Source organism: Erpetoichthys calabaricus, chromosome 11 (assembly GCF_900747795.2).
Source record: "Erpetoichthys calabaricus chromosome 11, fErpCal1.3, whole genome shotgun sequence".
NCBI lineage: Eukaryota > Metazoa > Chordata > Cladistia > Polypteriformes > Polypteridae > Erpetoichthys > Erpetoichthys calabaricus.
Window position 1 is genome coordinate 86,309,339 of NC_041404.2, and position 16,436 is coordinate 86,325,774.

Genomic DNA, 16,436 nt, shown 5'->3' on the forward strand with positions numbered 1-16,436 from the left:
AGGACTTTGTTATATTTTCCACTAAAGTATAACGAATGAAGCAAAAGTTGCCGTATTTATACATCTTTTTCTGTGACCTCACTTAATACAACCAAAAAGATTGTTATATAATAGTCTAAATTCTTGTGTATTTTATGTTTTACTGATGTTTTTGTTAGTTTTAAATTATTATATTTAATATTTTTGTGTTATTTGTGTTGATTTTGTTTATTATTGTTTAACTGTGAACTGCGCCTTTAAATTTTTATATGTTCCATGTTCTTTGTGGGTGGCTCCGCAAGAGGTGGGCCACCCTGGCATCACCATTCCTTTGGCTATGTAAGCCAGACAAACAGGCAGCGTTGCCAGGTCCGTGGTTTTCTCACCCAATTGGGCTGCTTTCAAAAGCTAGCTGCGGGAAGTTTTTATCAGTTGAGGATGGCGTTTTTTTTGGGCTGGTCTCTGATTTTTGTTGCATTAATTTCAGCTGCAAGAGATATTTATTACATTTTCGGCTTTCAACTGAAAATCAGCACTAGAAATGCATACTGTGTTCAAGTAAAAAACCTACAATATGTACAGAGGTGCTACGACACTTACTTATTTTCCAATTTTGGAACTTGTTACTTACTTGGAAGACATCTTGTTGAGTGGCTGCTGTAGAGTGTAAACGCGTGTGGTTTTTTGTTTTATTTTAATTGACTGAAATCATCTAGTGCGTTCTTCTTTGTTTACACCTGTAGTTATCATGGGTACGTGGTCAAAGTACAAAAAGCAATACAACAAAAACTGAGAGAAAGAAGCCACATTAATGGATTAGATACACAGTGTACCTGGTGACAATACTAAGGCTTTCTGTCAGTATTGAAAATTTGACATTCGTGCCCATCATGGTGATTTAGTGAATCATAATGAAACGACAAAGCACAAACGAAATGCTGTGCCTTTTTCAAATGCACGGGCTTTACTTGATGTCTGTTGCCATGTAAAAACTGTAGACAACACTGTCAGATAGCAGAGTTGAAGCTGGCGGCTCATGTCGCGTGCCATTCCAGTATAGCAACAGTAGATCACATAGGAGAGCTTGTTAAAGACATCTCAGGTAAAGACATAGCACTCTACCGAACAAAATGTTCCGCACTCATCAAAAATGTTCTCGGGCCTTCAGTGCATGAAGAATTAATCTCAGACTTAGTGCAGTTAGATGGAAAGGAGACTGTCTACTCCTTAATAATTGACGAAAGCACAGACATTAGCTTAGAAAAACAGCTCTGTGTGATGGTGCAATACTACAGTTGTTTGCTAAGTTCTATTGTCACAACATTTCTGGGAATAATATTACTTGAATCAGGTACAGCAGATGCAATATTCAGTGCAATTTCCAAATGTCTTGAGTCAAACAAGTTGCCTATGAACAAATGCTTGGGATTAGCAACTGATGGCTGTAATGCTATGTGTGGAAAAAACAATTCAGTCATAACAAAATTTTGCAAACTTTGCCTTGACATAGTACACATCAAGTGTATATGTTATTCAATTCAACTAAGTTCATCACATGCACTGAAGGTGATGCCAAGAAACAGTGAGTTCATGATATCAGAGACCTATAACTGGTTTGCCCACAGCAGAATTCACTAACTGAAATACAAGCAATTATTCCAATGCATTAATGCTGGCAAAGAACCACTAAAGATTTTGAAGTTATCAGATACCCATTGGCTATCTATCGCCCCATGTGTTCAACGAGTTCTTGATCGGTAGCCTACGGCGATCTTAAGCTGCATTTTCAGACAGTCAAAGACGAACTGCATGACTACACTGCTGAGCTACTGTATCAGATGTTCAATATTTACTTGCTGTTTTCACACCCCATATTACAGGAACTGAACAGAGTAAAAAAAGCATTTGAGTCAGACAAAGCAAGTCCTGTAAAGTTGCTCACTGAACTGTTAACTTTGTATCAAAACATCCTTCAATGAATTATGAGACAGACCACATTTACATCTTGGGGATCAATAATGACTTTTGTTCTGAAGAATTGTTCAAACTATCTACCCCTAGCAGCTATGAGCTTTGGCATAGAATTCAACTTGCTTTTGGATGACTCAAAAATTGACCGCAATGTAGCAGACAAAATTAAAGAACGCTGTCGTGATTATCTACTGGAACTCCTAAGGGAACTGCGTCAGAGACTGCCAATAAATGTGCAACAGCTAGAGTTGCTGGCTGATCTGTCATCGTCTGTTGTCCTTGGATCAAAGAAACCACAAATGTCAAAGTTGTCATTTTTGCCTTTGTACATGGGCAATTTGGGCGATCAGCAGCTGCAGTGGATGCGGATCAGAACAGTGTCATGGCCACATTCAGCGATAACAACATTGAGAAGCTACATGAGGCGCAGAGGGATCTGTTGTAATGGATTTATTCCAAAAACAGCTATGCTGACTAAATTCAACGCAAGCATTTATTCCACTGACGAGCAAGACAGCAGCGTTCTACCGGAAGAATATTTTGCTGCTAAAGATTAATAAGGTTAGTTTTTGACTTTTAATAGATGACTAATGCCATTTTGATCTATTTTACTGTTGGAGGTTTGAAGGCAGCCCTTGGGCTGTTTTTGGGCTACTTGTTCTAGACATATGGGCGGGATTTGAAAAAGTGTCTGGCAACCCTGCAAACAGGAGCTCAGGCAGCAGTATATTTAAAGTCATTTGGAGTTTTACAGTCATATGAAAATGTTTGGGAACCCCTCTTAATTCTTTGGATTTTTGTTTATCATTGGCTGAGCTTTCAAAGTAGCAACTTCCTTTTAATATATGACATGCCTTATGGAAACAGTAGTATTTCAGCAGTGACATTAAGTTTATTGGATTAACAGAAAATATGCAATATGCATCATAACAAAATTAGACAGGTGCTTAAATTTGGGCACCCCAACAGAGATATTACATCAATACTGAGTTGAGCCTCCTTTTGCAAATATAACAGCGTCTAGACGCCTCCTATAGCCTTTGATGAGTGTCTGGATTCTGGATGAAGGTATTTTTGATCATCCCATAGATTTTCAATAATATTCAAGTCAGGGGACTGTGACGGCCATTCCAGAACATTGTACTTCTCCATCTGCATGAATGTCTTTGTAGATTTCGAACTGTGTTTTGGGTCATTGTCTTGTTGGAATATCCAACCCCTGCATAACTTCAACTTTGTGACTGATGCTTGAACATTATCCTGAAGAATTTGTTGATATTGGGTTGAATTCATTCAACCCTCGACTTTAACAAGGGCACCAGTCCCTGAACTAGCCACACAGCCCCACAGCATAATGGAACCAAATTTGACAGTAGGTAGCAGGTGTTTTTCTTAGAATGCGGTGTTCTTCTTCCGCCATGCAAAGAGCTTTTTGTTATGACCAAATAACTCAATTTTTGTCTCATCAATCCAAAGCACTTTGTTCCAAAATGAATCAGGCTTGTCTAAATGAGCATTTGCATACAACAAGCAACTCTGTTTGTGGCGTGAGTGCAGAAAGGGCTTCTTTCTCATCACCCTGTCATACAGATGTTCTTTTGTGCAAATTGCGCTGAATTGTAGAACGATGTACAGATACACCATCTGCAGCAAAATGTTCTTGCAGGTCTTTGGAGGTGATCTGTGAGTTGTCTGTAACCATTCTCACAATCCTGCGCATATGCCGCTCCTGTATTTTTTTTGGCCTGCCAGACTGGGTTTAACAGCAACTGTGCCTGTGGCCTTCCATTTCCTGATTACATTCCTTACAGTTGAAACTGACAGTTTAAACCTGAGATAGCTTTTGTAGCCTTCCCCTAAACCATGATACTGAACAATCTTTGTTTTCAGATTTTTTGAGAGTTGCATTGAGGATGCCATGCTGTCACTCTTCAGAGGAGAGTCAAAGGGAAGCACAACTTGCAATTGACCACCTTAAATACCTTTTCTCATGATTGGACTCACCTGTCTATGAAGTTCAAGGCATAACGAGCTAATCCAACCAATTTGGTGTTGCAAGTAATCAGTATTGAGCAGTTTCATGCATTCAAATCAGCAAAATTACAAGGGTACTCACATTTTTGCACAGCCAGTTTTTCACATTTGATTTAATTTCATACAACTAAATACTGCTTCACTAAAAATGATGTTCCTGGGAAATGAAAGACATACTACTGTTATCTTTTTTGTTAAAAAGTAGAGTAAATGATTATGCAGGATGAGAGGGGTTTCCCAAACTTTTTCATATGACTGTATGTGTGAGTATTGCTATTTTCCTTTCCTTTTGCGGGTTTGTTGATCTTTTTGCTACTGCTTTTGGATTACGACCTTTGGATGAGTGCAGTGTTAATTTTGTTGATAAAAACTTAGATGAAAAATACTCGTCAACGACATTGTTTCTGTGACGAAAACAGAACAAAATCTAAATAAAAATACGCCATTAATGACAAAAACTAAGATGAATGCTATTGAAATCATTATGGACAAAAACTAAACAAAAAGAAAATGTTACAAGTAGACAACTGGACAATGAGCGATGGGAAGCTCTTCGCTCATTTCTGTTACCCATGACATGGTCCACCAACAAATAACGAACATGAGTGCAATAGTGCAATTTTTAAAACTTGTAATCGGATAACACTAAGTTTGGGCGCCATCAGGAAATCATCACGTTAGACAGAACCCTGCTCCACACCAGTCTGCTATGCCAGCCAGCATGATTGTTGTGCGAAAAAAACGGTCTAACATACAGTATGGACCAACTTTAATTACAATGCTGACGAAAATAAAAACAAGAGTAAGCCATGTAGAATGAAGCTCACAGGAAAGAACACCACAAACTTAAAGTAGCGTCTAGAGGAGCGCCATCCTGAGATTCATGCCAAGGTATGTAACGTTATCTAGGTGTCGACTTGCCGACGCCAATAATGTCTCTGGCTCTTGTTCACCCTGCTAATACTAATGTGTCAAGTGTGACTGGGGAAAATGGAATGGAAAAAAGAAAATCCTACATACATACACACAGGATTTTCTTATTTCCAGTTTTATCCCTTTACGAGTTACTTAAGAAACAGAATTGTGCAGCTTTGATAGTGCAATCAGATGCGCTCAGCCTCAGATGTGAGTTGTAACTATTTAGCTTGTAATGTCATTCATTTGTTACAGTAGATGAAATTATTAATCACTTTTAATACAGTGACCTACACAATCACGGTAAAGGGACCGAAGCTTCATATTCATTTTTTGATTGTAATGAATACATCTACACCAGTTCGTCTATGCATCCATCCAGGGTTGCAGGTGAAACCACCTTGCACAGTGGCAGCAATTAAAAATTGAGGCAAGTTTCAAATGAAGAGACTATTTGCCTTGTCTACATCATTGATGAAATGAGCTGTATTTGTTAATACTAACATAAAATGTGTTTAGGAGTTCAGTGCTTGACGCGCATCTCCCAAGTAATACGATATGTACCTGTACAGTATGGCAAAACAGCATTGTTTCAATGCTGAATACGAATCTGAAAACACTAAATTTGTGTTATTTGTTTGGTTTTTGAGGGCAAACTAATGTGTATGAGCATAACCTTTAAAATGTGAAGAATGTAGTAAAAGCACCTAAGTCATATATTTACAATGGTACATTAGTCAATGTAATGCAGTGTGTCTGTTACGATTAATTGACTAGATGTAACTTTTGTAATTCTGGATTTGCATGCAGGCTAAGCAATAACAAAGTCTGATCACTCATGTGAGACACGTTGGAAACAACAGCAAGTGCTCTTTGACAAGAGTTCTGAAATACTGGACTAATGATTGACTCATCTGTTAAATGTTACTCTTTAGTGAGTTTTTAACAAACTAATGATGTAAATATAAATCTTACAATAGTAAATGTTGCAAACCTAACAGAGTGACTCTCTGACAAACCAGATTTTAAAAGTATTTTGTTTCAAAAACAGCTTTTAAGGGTTTGTTTAAATCTAAGTATACTAAATTATTTTGGAATTCACTAATTCAACAATACAGGTATACTGTAATATTGCTTTAATTTTTACTTTTAGTATTACCTACACTTCATTTTATGTTCAATAATCCCTACGTGTGGTTTGGCTCATTAGTGTACGTTAGTATAATAGTTTAGAGGTTCGGTATTATTCTGTCCATATTCATATGTTAAACAAGGCATCCATCTGCTTTTGACTTTATTTTTACTTTTAGTTGACTAAAACTGATTTACCTTTTCTTGACTAAAATTATTTTTTGTTGACAAAAACTAGACTGAAACTAACCATAATTAAATAGCTAAAATCTGACTAAAACTAAAACACAATTTTGTCAGGAGACTAAGACTAAAACTAAATCAAACTGCATTGTCAAAATTAACACTGGATTAGTAGATTATGATTTGTTTGGCCTCCGGGTGCTCTGGTTTCCTCCCACAGTCCAAAGACATGCAGGTTAGGTGGATTGGCGATTCTAAATTGGCCCTAGTGTGTGATTGTTGTGTGGGTGTGTTTGTGTGTGTCCTGCGGTGGGTTGGCACCCTGCCCGGGATTGGTTCCCTGCCTTGTGCCCTGAGTTGGCTGGGATTGGCTCCAGCAGACCCCCGTGACCCTGTGTTCGGATTCAGCGGGATGGAAAATGGATGGATGGATGGATTTGTTTGGACTTGGACAACCTTTTAGGCAACTGGTTTTGCTTCATTCTTGCTCTTGAGCATATTTTTATTTCTTTTTTCTAAAATAGAAATCTTTCATTGATAAAGATTCTTTGTTGCCTTTTTTGGTCACAAGCAGGAGCTTTTTCTCTGCTTTTCTCTCTTGTGAGGCATTTTGGAACAATAAGTATTTTTTTAACTTTGTTAAGTAGCTTCCTCATTTTGGGGCCTAGCCAGGCTGAATCCTGCTGTCGTAGCTGGGAGTAAATTGGATCGAGTGAGCCTTTTCTGGGCGGGCCAATAAAGAGCCTGGTCTACCCTTCTTGAGCTTTTTGGAGGCCTATATTCCTTTTCACCATGTTTGAGACTCCATCACATGATAATGATTATGTGAAATAATAAAAACAAGATGTAAATAAAATAAAACTTTTGTAAATGAAAGGTCAATAAAAATAACCATGCAAATAGAATCCACAGCATAAAAAAAACATGTACAGAATTAAACTATACATATACTTAATCCCAATAACACTATACTGTACCAGGAAACTGAATTTACATTTACATTTTACAATTTACAATACATTTTATTCACATAGTAACTTTCAAATGCTCAAAGTGCTTCAAAAATAGTCAAAGGAATACAATACAATAGATGGTATTAATAACACAGGATACAAACTAATATCAAAAATTAATAAATATCTCAAAGTCAAAGTTTTGAATTAGATTAAGAAAGAAGGAGGAAAAAAGAAGAAAGCCATGTACAAATAACTCAATTTTTGTACAATTACATGTAGGAATATGACTGTTGATGTTACAATCAACCATGACAGTAAGGATAAGGAACAATATATAGGATGAGAGTGGATTTCATTATCAATTTTACAGCTATATGCAGGGAATGACATTGACTATTCAAAGGCTATTTGTCTGTTAGACCTCTGTGCTGCTGGAAAGTAAACACTCTGATAGAGAGCCCTTGTTAAAAACTTTGCAATACTGCATCTTTTCTAAATATATTAAGATTACAACAGTCCAACCATTTGCCATCAATGAAGCATTTCAGATAGAGAAGTTCATCATGATAGCATGACAGGAATGCGCTCTGAAATGCCACAATGGCCACATTAAAACATCAATGCTAATAACCTCATTAAAACTAAACATATACATTGTCACACATGCACAAACAGAGGGCAGCCAGCAGGCCCGACAGAGCGCAAAAGAACAAAAGAAGAGGATTTAAAACAAAATACTAATGCCTTTCTCCCTTCTTCAGCAGAAAAACAGAGGACTAAAGTCCACTCCTTTTGGAGGTCCACCAGGGTAATGTCCATTCCAGCTCTCACAGACGACTCCACTTCTGGGTTCCTTTCAACTAGTGTTACTTTCATCCTAACCTGATGACTTCACTTCCGGTCCATTTCCGATTACCTAATTTCCGGCTACTGATTAGGTCGTCATTTCCTTCACTCATCTTCAACGTCATTCTCATTTCCTCTGTCTACTTCACTTCCTGCCATACTTCCATAAAAAGTCTCGTCGAACCTTATTTCTGTGTCAAATGTCTGATTTTACAACTTTGACAGTGGTATCAGTCTGGATAGATTACTCTGACCAACTTACATTATACAGGGAATTCCCCCAACCCTTAATCTGTGTATCTCGTCTGCTTATTTTGTTACGTGTAACATCGAATCATTTGATAACATAGACTGCATGCTACACATCTGCTTAATCTGACAATGCAAAGATACCTTCAGTCAACAAGGAATAACTGTGTGAAGTAAGGTTAAAATGGCTGAAATTCCTTCTTTCTTTGGTATATAAATATATATTCCAGAATAATTACTGAATGAATTTGGAGTATAGGCACATCTATTGGTCGAGCATGACAACTTATCCATGGCTCTTTCAAACTGTTTTACCTGTTTTACTGTCTACCTGTATCTTCCAAACATGTGACATGTTTTAATTTAAGTTTCTGTCATTGAAGTTTAGTGAAATTTGCCTGCCATTTTCTGACAACGCAACATCTGTGACTGATGGTCAATTATGGCCAATGAAATCCACAGATTCAAATGTCAGCAGAGAGGGATACTAGCACATGTGCACAAATCAATGCTCATTTCTAACCAGATTTACTACTGTCCGGACAGTTTTTAAATAATATGTAATAAATATACCGGCAATTGCACACTCGCATATACAATATGCACTGAGACTAATGAAATTAAAATGACAAAAACTAGCTTTGTTTACAGTTTTAGTTTCTCATTTTCATTTAGTTTACAGACAGTTTTTCATTTTTGTTGTAATTAACAAAATGATTATTTTTTCATTAACAACATAATTCATTTTAGTTTTCATTAACGGGAATAACACAAGATAGGTGATGGTGACTCTAAACTCCTTGTTTTTTATTATAGCAGAGATAGAAAAAAAAGCAAAACCTAAAAAAAGCAAACCTAATAAAGTGCCTTAAAGACTTAAGAAAGTTATGCCAACATCATAAATCAAATCAAACATTTTTCTAAATAAAATACTTTCACATATTTAATTAAATGGAAGTTTGCTGCTGCTAAGCCCAACAATAATAATTTATTGAATGAAAAATTCAATTATAAAAATGTTTATAATTGTGTCAGCTAACCATTCTTATTTCACATTTGTCATATCATTTTCAATCCCACTTAATTCAGACCAGGGATGCGCTTATCCCCATATTTTGCAATATTTTAAATTATTTTTTAATCCAATTCTGAATAATTCAAGCTTCTTTCAGACAAGGTATGTCAGCTACTCGGTATAATCCTTCAAAGCTGCTTGCAGAGAGAATATCAACAGAGAGAAATATATCGTTACCAGATTTGAGTGGGTAACCACAGTAATAGTAATGGGAACCATAACAAGACATAAAAAATGAAGAACTTTATGGTCCAGAAAGCCAAAATCCAGAAATTCAAGAAACCCTCAAAAACACTGAACAATGAACATTGGATGGCTTTCACAAGCAAGTAGTAACTAACAGCTATACATCTAGGAATATTAAAGCCTATTACCAGATTAAAGGTGCAGATAAGGATCTCCATTAAAAACCTTTATTCACTACAGACACTCAACTATTTGCATTAGCAGTTCAGCAAAATCAATTACACTGCACAACAAAGTTTTTGCTTCTTGAACACTGTTGGGTGTTTCTTATAGATTTTTGGGTGCTGATCACGAATATCACATCAAAATTTACCCATCACGTACTGTTTCCGAGAAATCTTCAGTTTTGTCATGAGTTTTTTCTTATATTTGTATCCAAACATTTTCGCTCCCGTAAGTGACTTATCAACAATGGTTTGTGCAGCCTGGGCATGTCCAGGCATGGAATCAGGCCAGGTTGGAAGCTGTTCTGTGGAAGCTGACATCCTGGGCAAGTCTGAACGAGCTTGACGCTATCTCAGCATGCTATAAAGGTGGATACACCGATCCTGCTCATATATAGATAGTCAGTGTGTATGTATAGTATCAATATAGTAAAGTACAGTATCTGTAGCAATATAACAGTAAGTAAGCTTGATGCTATAGACGTTTTGGTGTCGGGCGATATGTCTCGTCAATGTCGTAACAGCTACGATACATTCTGCTATATCTGTGGCGAATATACACTTGCACCTCAGAGACGCTGGATGACTGCTCTTGTGAAGAAAGCTTATCATCTGTATTTCAGCTGCAAAACTGGTGATCAAGACAAGGAATGGGTGCCTCACATTTGCTGTGCAACATGTGCTGTCAGTCTGAGAGCCTGGCTCAGAGGCACTCGAAAGACAATGCCATTTGTTCCAATGACATGCGAGAACAGAAAGACCATGTAACAGACTGTTACTTCTGTTTGACTAATGTGTCTGGTTTCTCTGCCAAAAACAAGAAATCAATTGAATATCCTAATCTGCCGTCAGCAATGAGACCCGTGCCACATGACGACAGTTTTCCAATTCCGAAACCACCAGACGATTGGACCTTAGATGAACCAGATGAAGAAACTGCAATGCAGGGTACTGACAGTGACATTGACCCGGATTTTGAACCGTGATCATCAGGCGATCCGCATCTGATAACACAGTCCGAATTGAACGATTTGGTCAGAGATTTGGGTCTGTCAAAAGCAAAAGCCGAGCTGCTGGTTTTGAGACTTCAGGAATGGTGTTTGCTGTCACCAGGTATGAAAATTTCTGTGTTTCAAGGCCAACATCATGATATAACCAATTTTTTTGCACAAGTCGACAGTCTCTGTTCCTGTTGTGACATTGAAGGATTGTTCTCGTCCTTGGGTTGTGATCACAACCCGGAAGAGTGGCGTCTCTTCATTGATTCGTTAATGTTAAGCCTGAAAGCTGTTCTGCTACACAATGGCAACGTTTATCCTTCAGTACCTGTTGGCTATGCAGCACACATGAAAGAAACATATGAGAATATGGAACTGTTGCTGAAGCACGTCCAGTATAGCAGGTACAACTGGAATATCTTTGGAGATCTTAAAGTCATTGCTCTGTTACTAGGACTGCAGCTCAGCTCTACAAAGTACTGTTGTTTCATCTGTGAATGGGACAGCCGTGCCAAAGAGTCGCAATATTCTCGACAGAACTGGCCACTCTGTAAAAATCTCTTGTCGACCCAGCAAAGATATTTTTGCCTCCTCTTCACATAAAACTGGGACTCATGAAGAATTTCGTGAACGCACTGAACAAGGAAGGCAAAGGTTTTCGGTATTTAAGACAGATGAATAACTGACGCCAAGATCATAGAGGGCATTTTTGTTGGCCCCCAGATCAGACATATTATGAGTGACAAGTGGTTTGAAGATCTGTTAGCTGGGCCGGAAAAAATTGCCTGGAAAGCCTTCAAAGATGTTGTTGACAATTTTCTGGGCAATTATAGAGCCCCAAACTACATTCAGCTGGTAGACAAACTTCTCAAAGCATGCAAAACAATGAAGTGCAACATGTCACTCAAAATTCATTTCCTCTACTCACACTTGGACTTCTTCCCCGCAAATCTCGGTGCTTTCAGTGTCGAACACGGTGAAAGGTTTCACCAGGACATTGCTACGACGGAGAAACGATACCAAGGCAACTGGAATCCGTCACTGCTTGCTGACTACTGTTGGACACTGCAATGTGATGCACCAGACATTGAATACAAAAGAAAATCAGGAGCAAAACACTTTGAATTCTGTTGAATTTAATAGCTTATGTGAAACATAAATGTGACTAAATACGTTATTGTCAGTAAACATATAAATGTCTATTTCTCAGAGTTCCTACGTGATGCAGTAAAACCAAAACTGTATTTGTGCATACCCAGTAGGTACCTGTCACAATCAGCAAAAACTCAAAAATATTGTTGTGCAGTGTAATTAGTCTTGGTCACTAAAACTACAGTAAATGTTAACACCATAAAGTTGATGGTTTATACTATTGCAGTATTGCTGTTTTCACAATACCTGAATGTCTCTTCTAGCCCTAATAGAATTTTTTTTCTTATTTTCTTAATTTAACTAGATATTCTGTCACCTCTTCTAAACTGAAAATGTACCTATTAGCAGTACTGGGGGGCGTTACTTTTAAAAATAAACTTAGTTATTTTACTCATTACTTAAAATAATGAGTGTAAAATATATTGGATTACTAACAGTGCATGCTACACACATGCTTAACTACTTCAGCAGCAAGTAATTTATTTGGCAAAATAACGCAGTGAACTTTTTTTTGGAGTAACGGGAATAATTTTCCATAGTAATGCAGTCATATAGATAATTTTTTTAAGTAACTCAGGTATTTTTACAGCAAGAAAACAAGTATTACATTATGTTAGACTGCCAAAATCATGGTAAAGATAGAAACATTCAGCTTCATATATGTATTTAAAGCAAATATCAGTATCCATTCATTTTCTAAAACTGATTATTTTGAGACTGAGCCAAAGGGACCCCGAGTGTATCCTAGCAGCAGTGGTTAAAATTCTGGAACCAACAGGACTCAGTTCATTCACATGCAGACACCTTCTCTCACATTTATTAAGCTATTTTATTATTCTTACTAAGAGCTGCAGAGGACCACAAAAAAAAAAAATTAAGAACTTTGGTATTATATCATGCCAAAAGCTACTGTAAACTGTATATACTTACTGTTAATGGCTTTGACTGACCACAGCCCTAACTTACTTTAAACAGTTAACAAACTATAAATGCGTATGTGCAAAAAATAGTTTAAAGCACTACAATAAACAAAGCAAGCCCCCTACCACTAGTTTAATATCACATTTCCTTAGTCAGCAATCACAATAAAATAAAAAAAACTTGTTTGCACACCATACTTCTCATTAATTCCTTAATCCTGAAAAACACACCACAATTGTCACAAAAAAGTTTCCTGTGCCTGCCAAAAGACAACATGCCTACAGCAAACATTGAAGAATTCAGTCAATAAACAATCTACAAGTGAAAAAAATGCAATAAATTATAATGAAGTCAGAGGATATGAATTGGTCAGACACAGACTCAGTCCTCATAGCCAGGGTACTAAAAACTGTTGTTACGGAAATATCTCAGAAGCTAGAAGAAAATGGCTATGCAAGGACCTGAAAAGGACCTGTATGCAAATACAGGATGGCGCAGGGAAACAAGAAATTTTCAACTGACGTTCAATGCACGAATACACACATTACAAAATACATTTAATGATGAAATGTATTGTACAGGATATGCAAATAATGATGGTAATCAATATTCATTCAATATTCATTTGATGTTTTGAAGAGAGTATCGTGAAGGTGTTTTCCATTTCTCCGTACACATTCTGACAACCTGTTGTGGAAATTCTGCATTGCTCGACGTAACCTGTCAAGAGGAATGCCAGTAATTTCCTCTTCAATCCTCCTTTTTAGTTCAGCAATGGTTGCAGGACGTGTGCACTACACTTGGCTTTTAAGATGTCCACACAGAAAAAAAATCACAAACAGTGAGATCTGGGGATCTCGGAGGCCATGGAATGTCAAATGACGCGCCTTCCAAACAATCATCGAATAGCTGAAGTGAAGTGGCTCCAACTAGGGACTTCTTTTTCAAGGCTGAACCGGTTTCTTTGAAATTACGCACCCATGTTGTAATAGCATGAGCAGACGGTACACGATCATGCCGTCCTAACTGGTAATGATGCTGAAATTGCCTTTGTGCAGCAATCACACTATCACCATTCTTATTAAAGGCTTTCACAGCCAACGCTCGTTGCGCACCACTCTACTGCACCATTATAACTAATGGCAAGGGGTTCTAAAAGAGGTTGCGTTGGTCCCAAAAAATTGCAGATGCTCCAGGGTCGCTAACACCTAGTTCCAAAATTTTTGTTTCTCTGCGCCACCCTGTACAAAAAAAAGCCTGTCCTCCCATTCTTGCCCTACATACAAAGATATCCAGGATAATTACCTCATTAAAACTATTTCTTTATAAGAATTCATAGTTAAACTGAAAATGCTATTAGAAGAAAATAGCTAAGCTAGTCAATTTTTCAGGTCAGCATGTGTGACCTACCTTAAACAGAGGAACAGTGGGTAGATGCTTTGTACCCCAAAGGAGGAAGTGTCTTCAAATGTGATACTGCAGTTAACCTGATACAGATTTAGGTCACATGTACAGTACACTCCAATTAGATTATATATATACCAGGTGGCATGTTGACTGCAGTGGTTAGCGCTACTGACTCCGTGATTATGTGCCCTAGGTTCAGATCTGCATTGAGTTTCCACATTTTACAAATTTTTTCATGGATTTTCCTCCAGGTAGTTTAGTTTTCCTTCCATGTCCTTTAAGACATGTATGTTTATTTAACTGTTAATTCCAAACTGGCCTGTGTAGGATGGGCATGGTTACTGGTGTATCTGTAAGTGGACCCTGTGATGGCATGTTAGTTAGACATGCAAGTAAACATTTCACTGCCCTGTACATGTGACAGTATTACCACCATCACCACAGGAGATAAGACAACATTTTAGTCTGCTACAAAATAAGTGGAAAATGCCAGCAGGCAGCAGTATCTCAGTGCAGCTCATGGACATTGCTGATGATTGATAACCTCTGCTGTAATCCCTGTAAGACATGAGTTTAAGGTATTCTTAACACATTTAGCTAGGAATCTCCTCAATCTGTTATACCTGCCTGTGGGCCATGCTTCTTACTCGTACAGATGTACACCTCAGATGAATACTGGGTTTACACTCATTTCTGCTTATAGTGGGTAGAAAAAAGTAGGTGGCTCCAACAGTGATTCACCACTCACCATTGCGGGCTCCCCTCCTTGTGCAACATGACGAAAGCCTCCAGACCAAAAACTCATTTCCTCATCGCAGAAGAGAAACAGTTGCAGACTTCCTAGAAACAAAAAACATGCATTGGATAATTTTAAACACAACAGTACACTTCATAATCCTGAATGAGTATTCAACATTCTGCTTATTTCTATGGAAATGATCAATTAATCTCAGTTTATTTTTATATTTTTAATTTATCTTCCCATATTTCCTCCATAGATTAACATTAAAAAGGTTTAAATTCTCAAAAATAATAAAAAGACAGAATATTTTTTATATATTACAATGTGAAGCCATTATCACTTTTCAAAGAATTATTAAAAAGCAGTACTTGTCCTCCTTCGTCTCCATGCATAGCAGGTGGAGGTTGCCCTAAGTTCTGCAATTACTCCATGTGCCAGTAAAGTGGTATGACGTTATAGTGTGTTTGTTTACACTGATGTCTAACTGTATAACATAAAGAACTATACATGCACACCTTACAACTCAATGTTTTCAGCAACGGGCTAGCTGGGACATGTGCAATGATGTCAGTAATGAAGAAGATGAATGACTTCCTCTGCATGGGAGAAAGCAGGACAACATTGCTAGCACAGGCCTACACATTTGTACATTAGTTAATTAAATGTGAAGTAAGTTTGAAGCAACTCCTTTTATCTGTATCATAACACTCGTGGGCTTTGGGAACTTTTTGTTACTCTCATCATTGCAGGAACAGGGCAGCAGGACAATGTATGCTCAAAGTGGGTCTGCTAAGGATCTAAAGGAGATGGCTCTCGAGAACTCTTCTCACAGAGGCTTGCTGCTAATTACATCAAGGAAATTTTGTCCTTTTTCTACAGCTTTACAAACAAATTTCTGATTTCAACTTCACAGTGAAAAATGATCAGTGAACTGAGAAATTCTTAAAGTCCTGATACTTTGAAAAGTTATAGCTAGTAATTACTTTTTGTAGATTGCTCAAACAGCAAATAAGAAGTCGTACACTGCAGAACTAAGACCCTCTTTAAAACAATAAATACATAATCTGGTAAAACTTTATATGACTCATGGAAGTCAGTCTTTCAGGGACATTAAAATCCCTTCATGGCTAATTAATGGTATGCTCATTTTCATGAGCTCTGCATCCCTAAAATGTTTCACACTTCACAGCTATATTCCTGTTCCTTTCTACCCCTTAGTTTTTACTCAGGCGACTGTACCCATTATCTTGATAAAATAGTGTCTCATCTAAAAGATACAGGGAGGGTTGCAGATTACATGTAAGTCATGCAGAAGCCCGACTATATAATGTTGGAAGACTTACACAGGCTCAACACATATGAGGTCAACTGATATCGTGCTGCTCAAAATATTTGAATCTGGTATAGTTTTTGGATTGTAGTGTAACACTATATAAACATAGGTTTCATGTCTTTTAAATAAATAAT

General features: G+C 37.4%; 1 protein-coding gene across 1 annotated transcript in view; it reads right to left on the reverse strand.

Annotated features, from left to right (window-relative positions):
- LOC114660678 (uncharacterized) overlaps nt 1-16,436 on the reverse strand; it is a 157,849-nt gene that overhangs the window by 77,506 nt on the left and 63,907 nt on the right. Inside the window, exon 2 of the mRNA XM_051934012.1 lies at nt 14,976-15,067. Within this exon, the coding sequence (XP_051789972.1) occupies nt 14,976-15,032 (57 nt within the window). The 5' untranslated portion in view covers nt 15,033-15,067. The remainder of the gene's footprint in view (nt 1-14,975; nt 15,068-16,436) is intronic.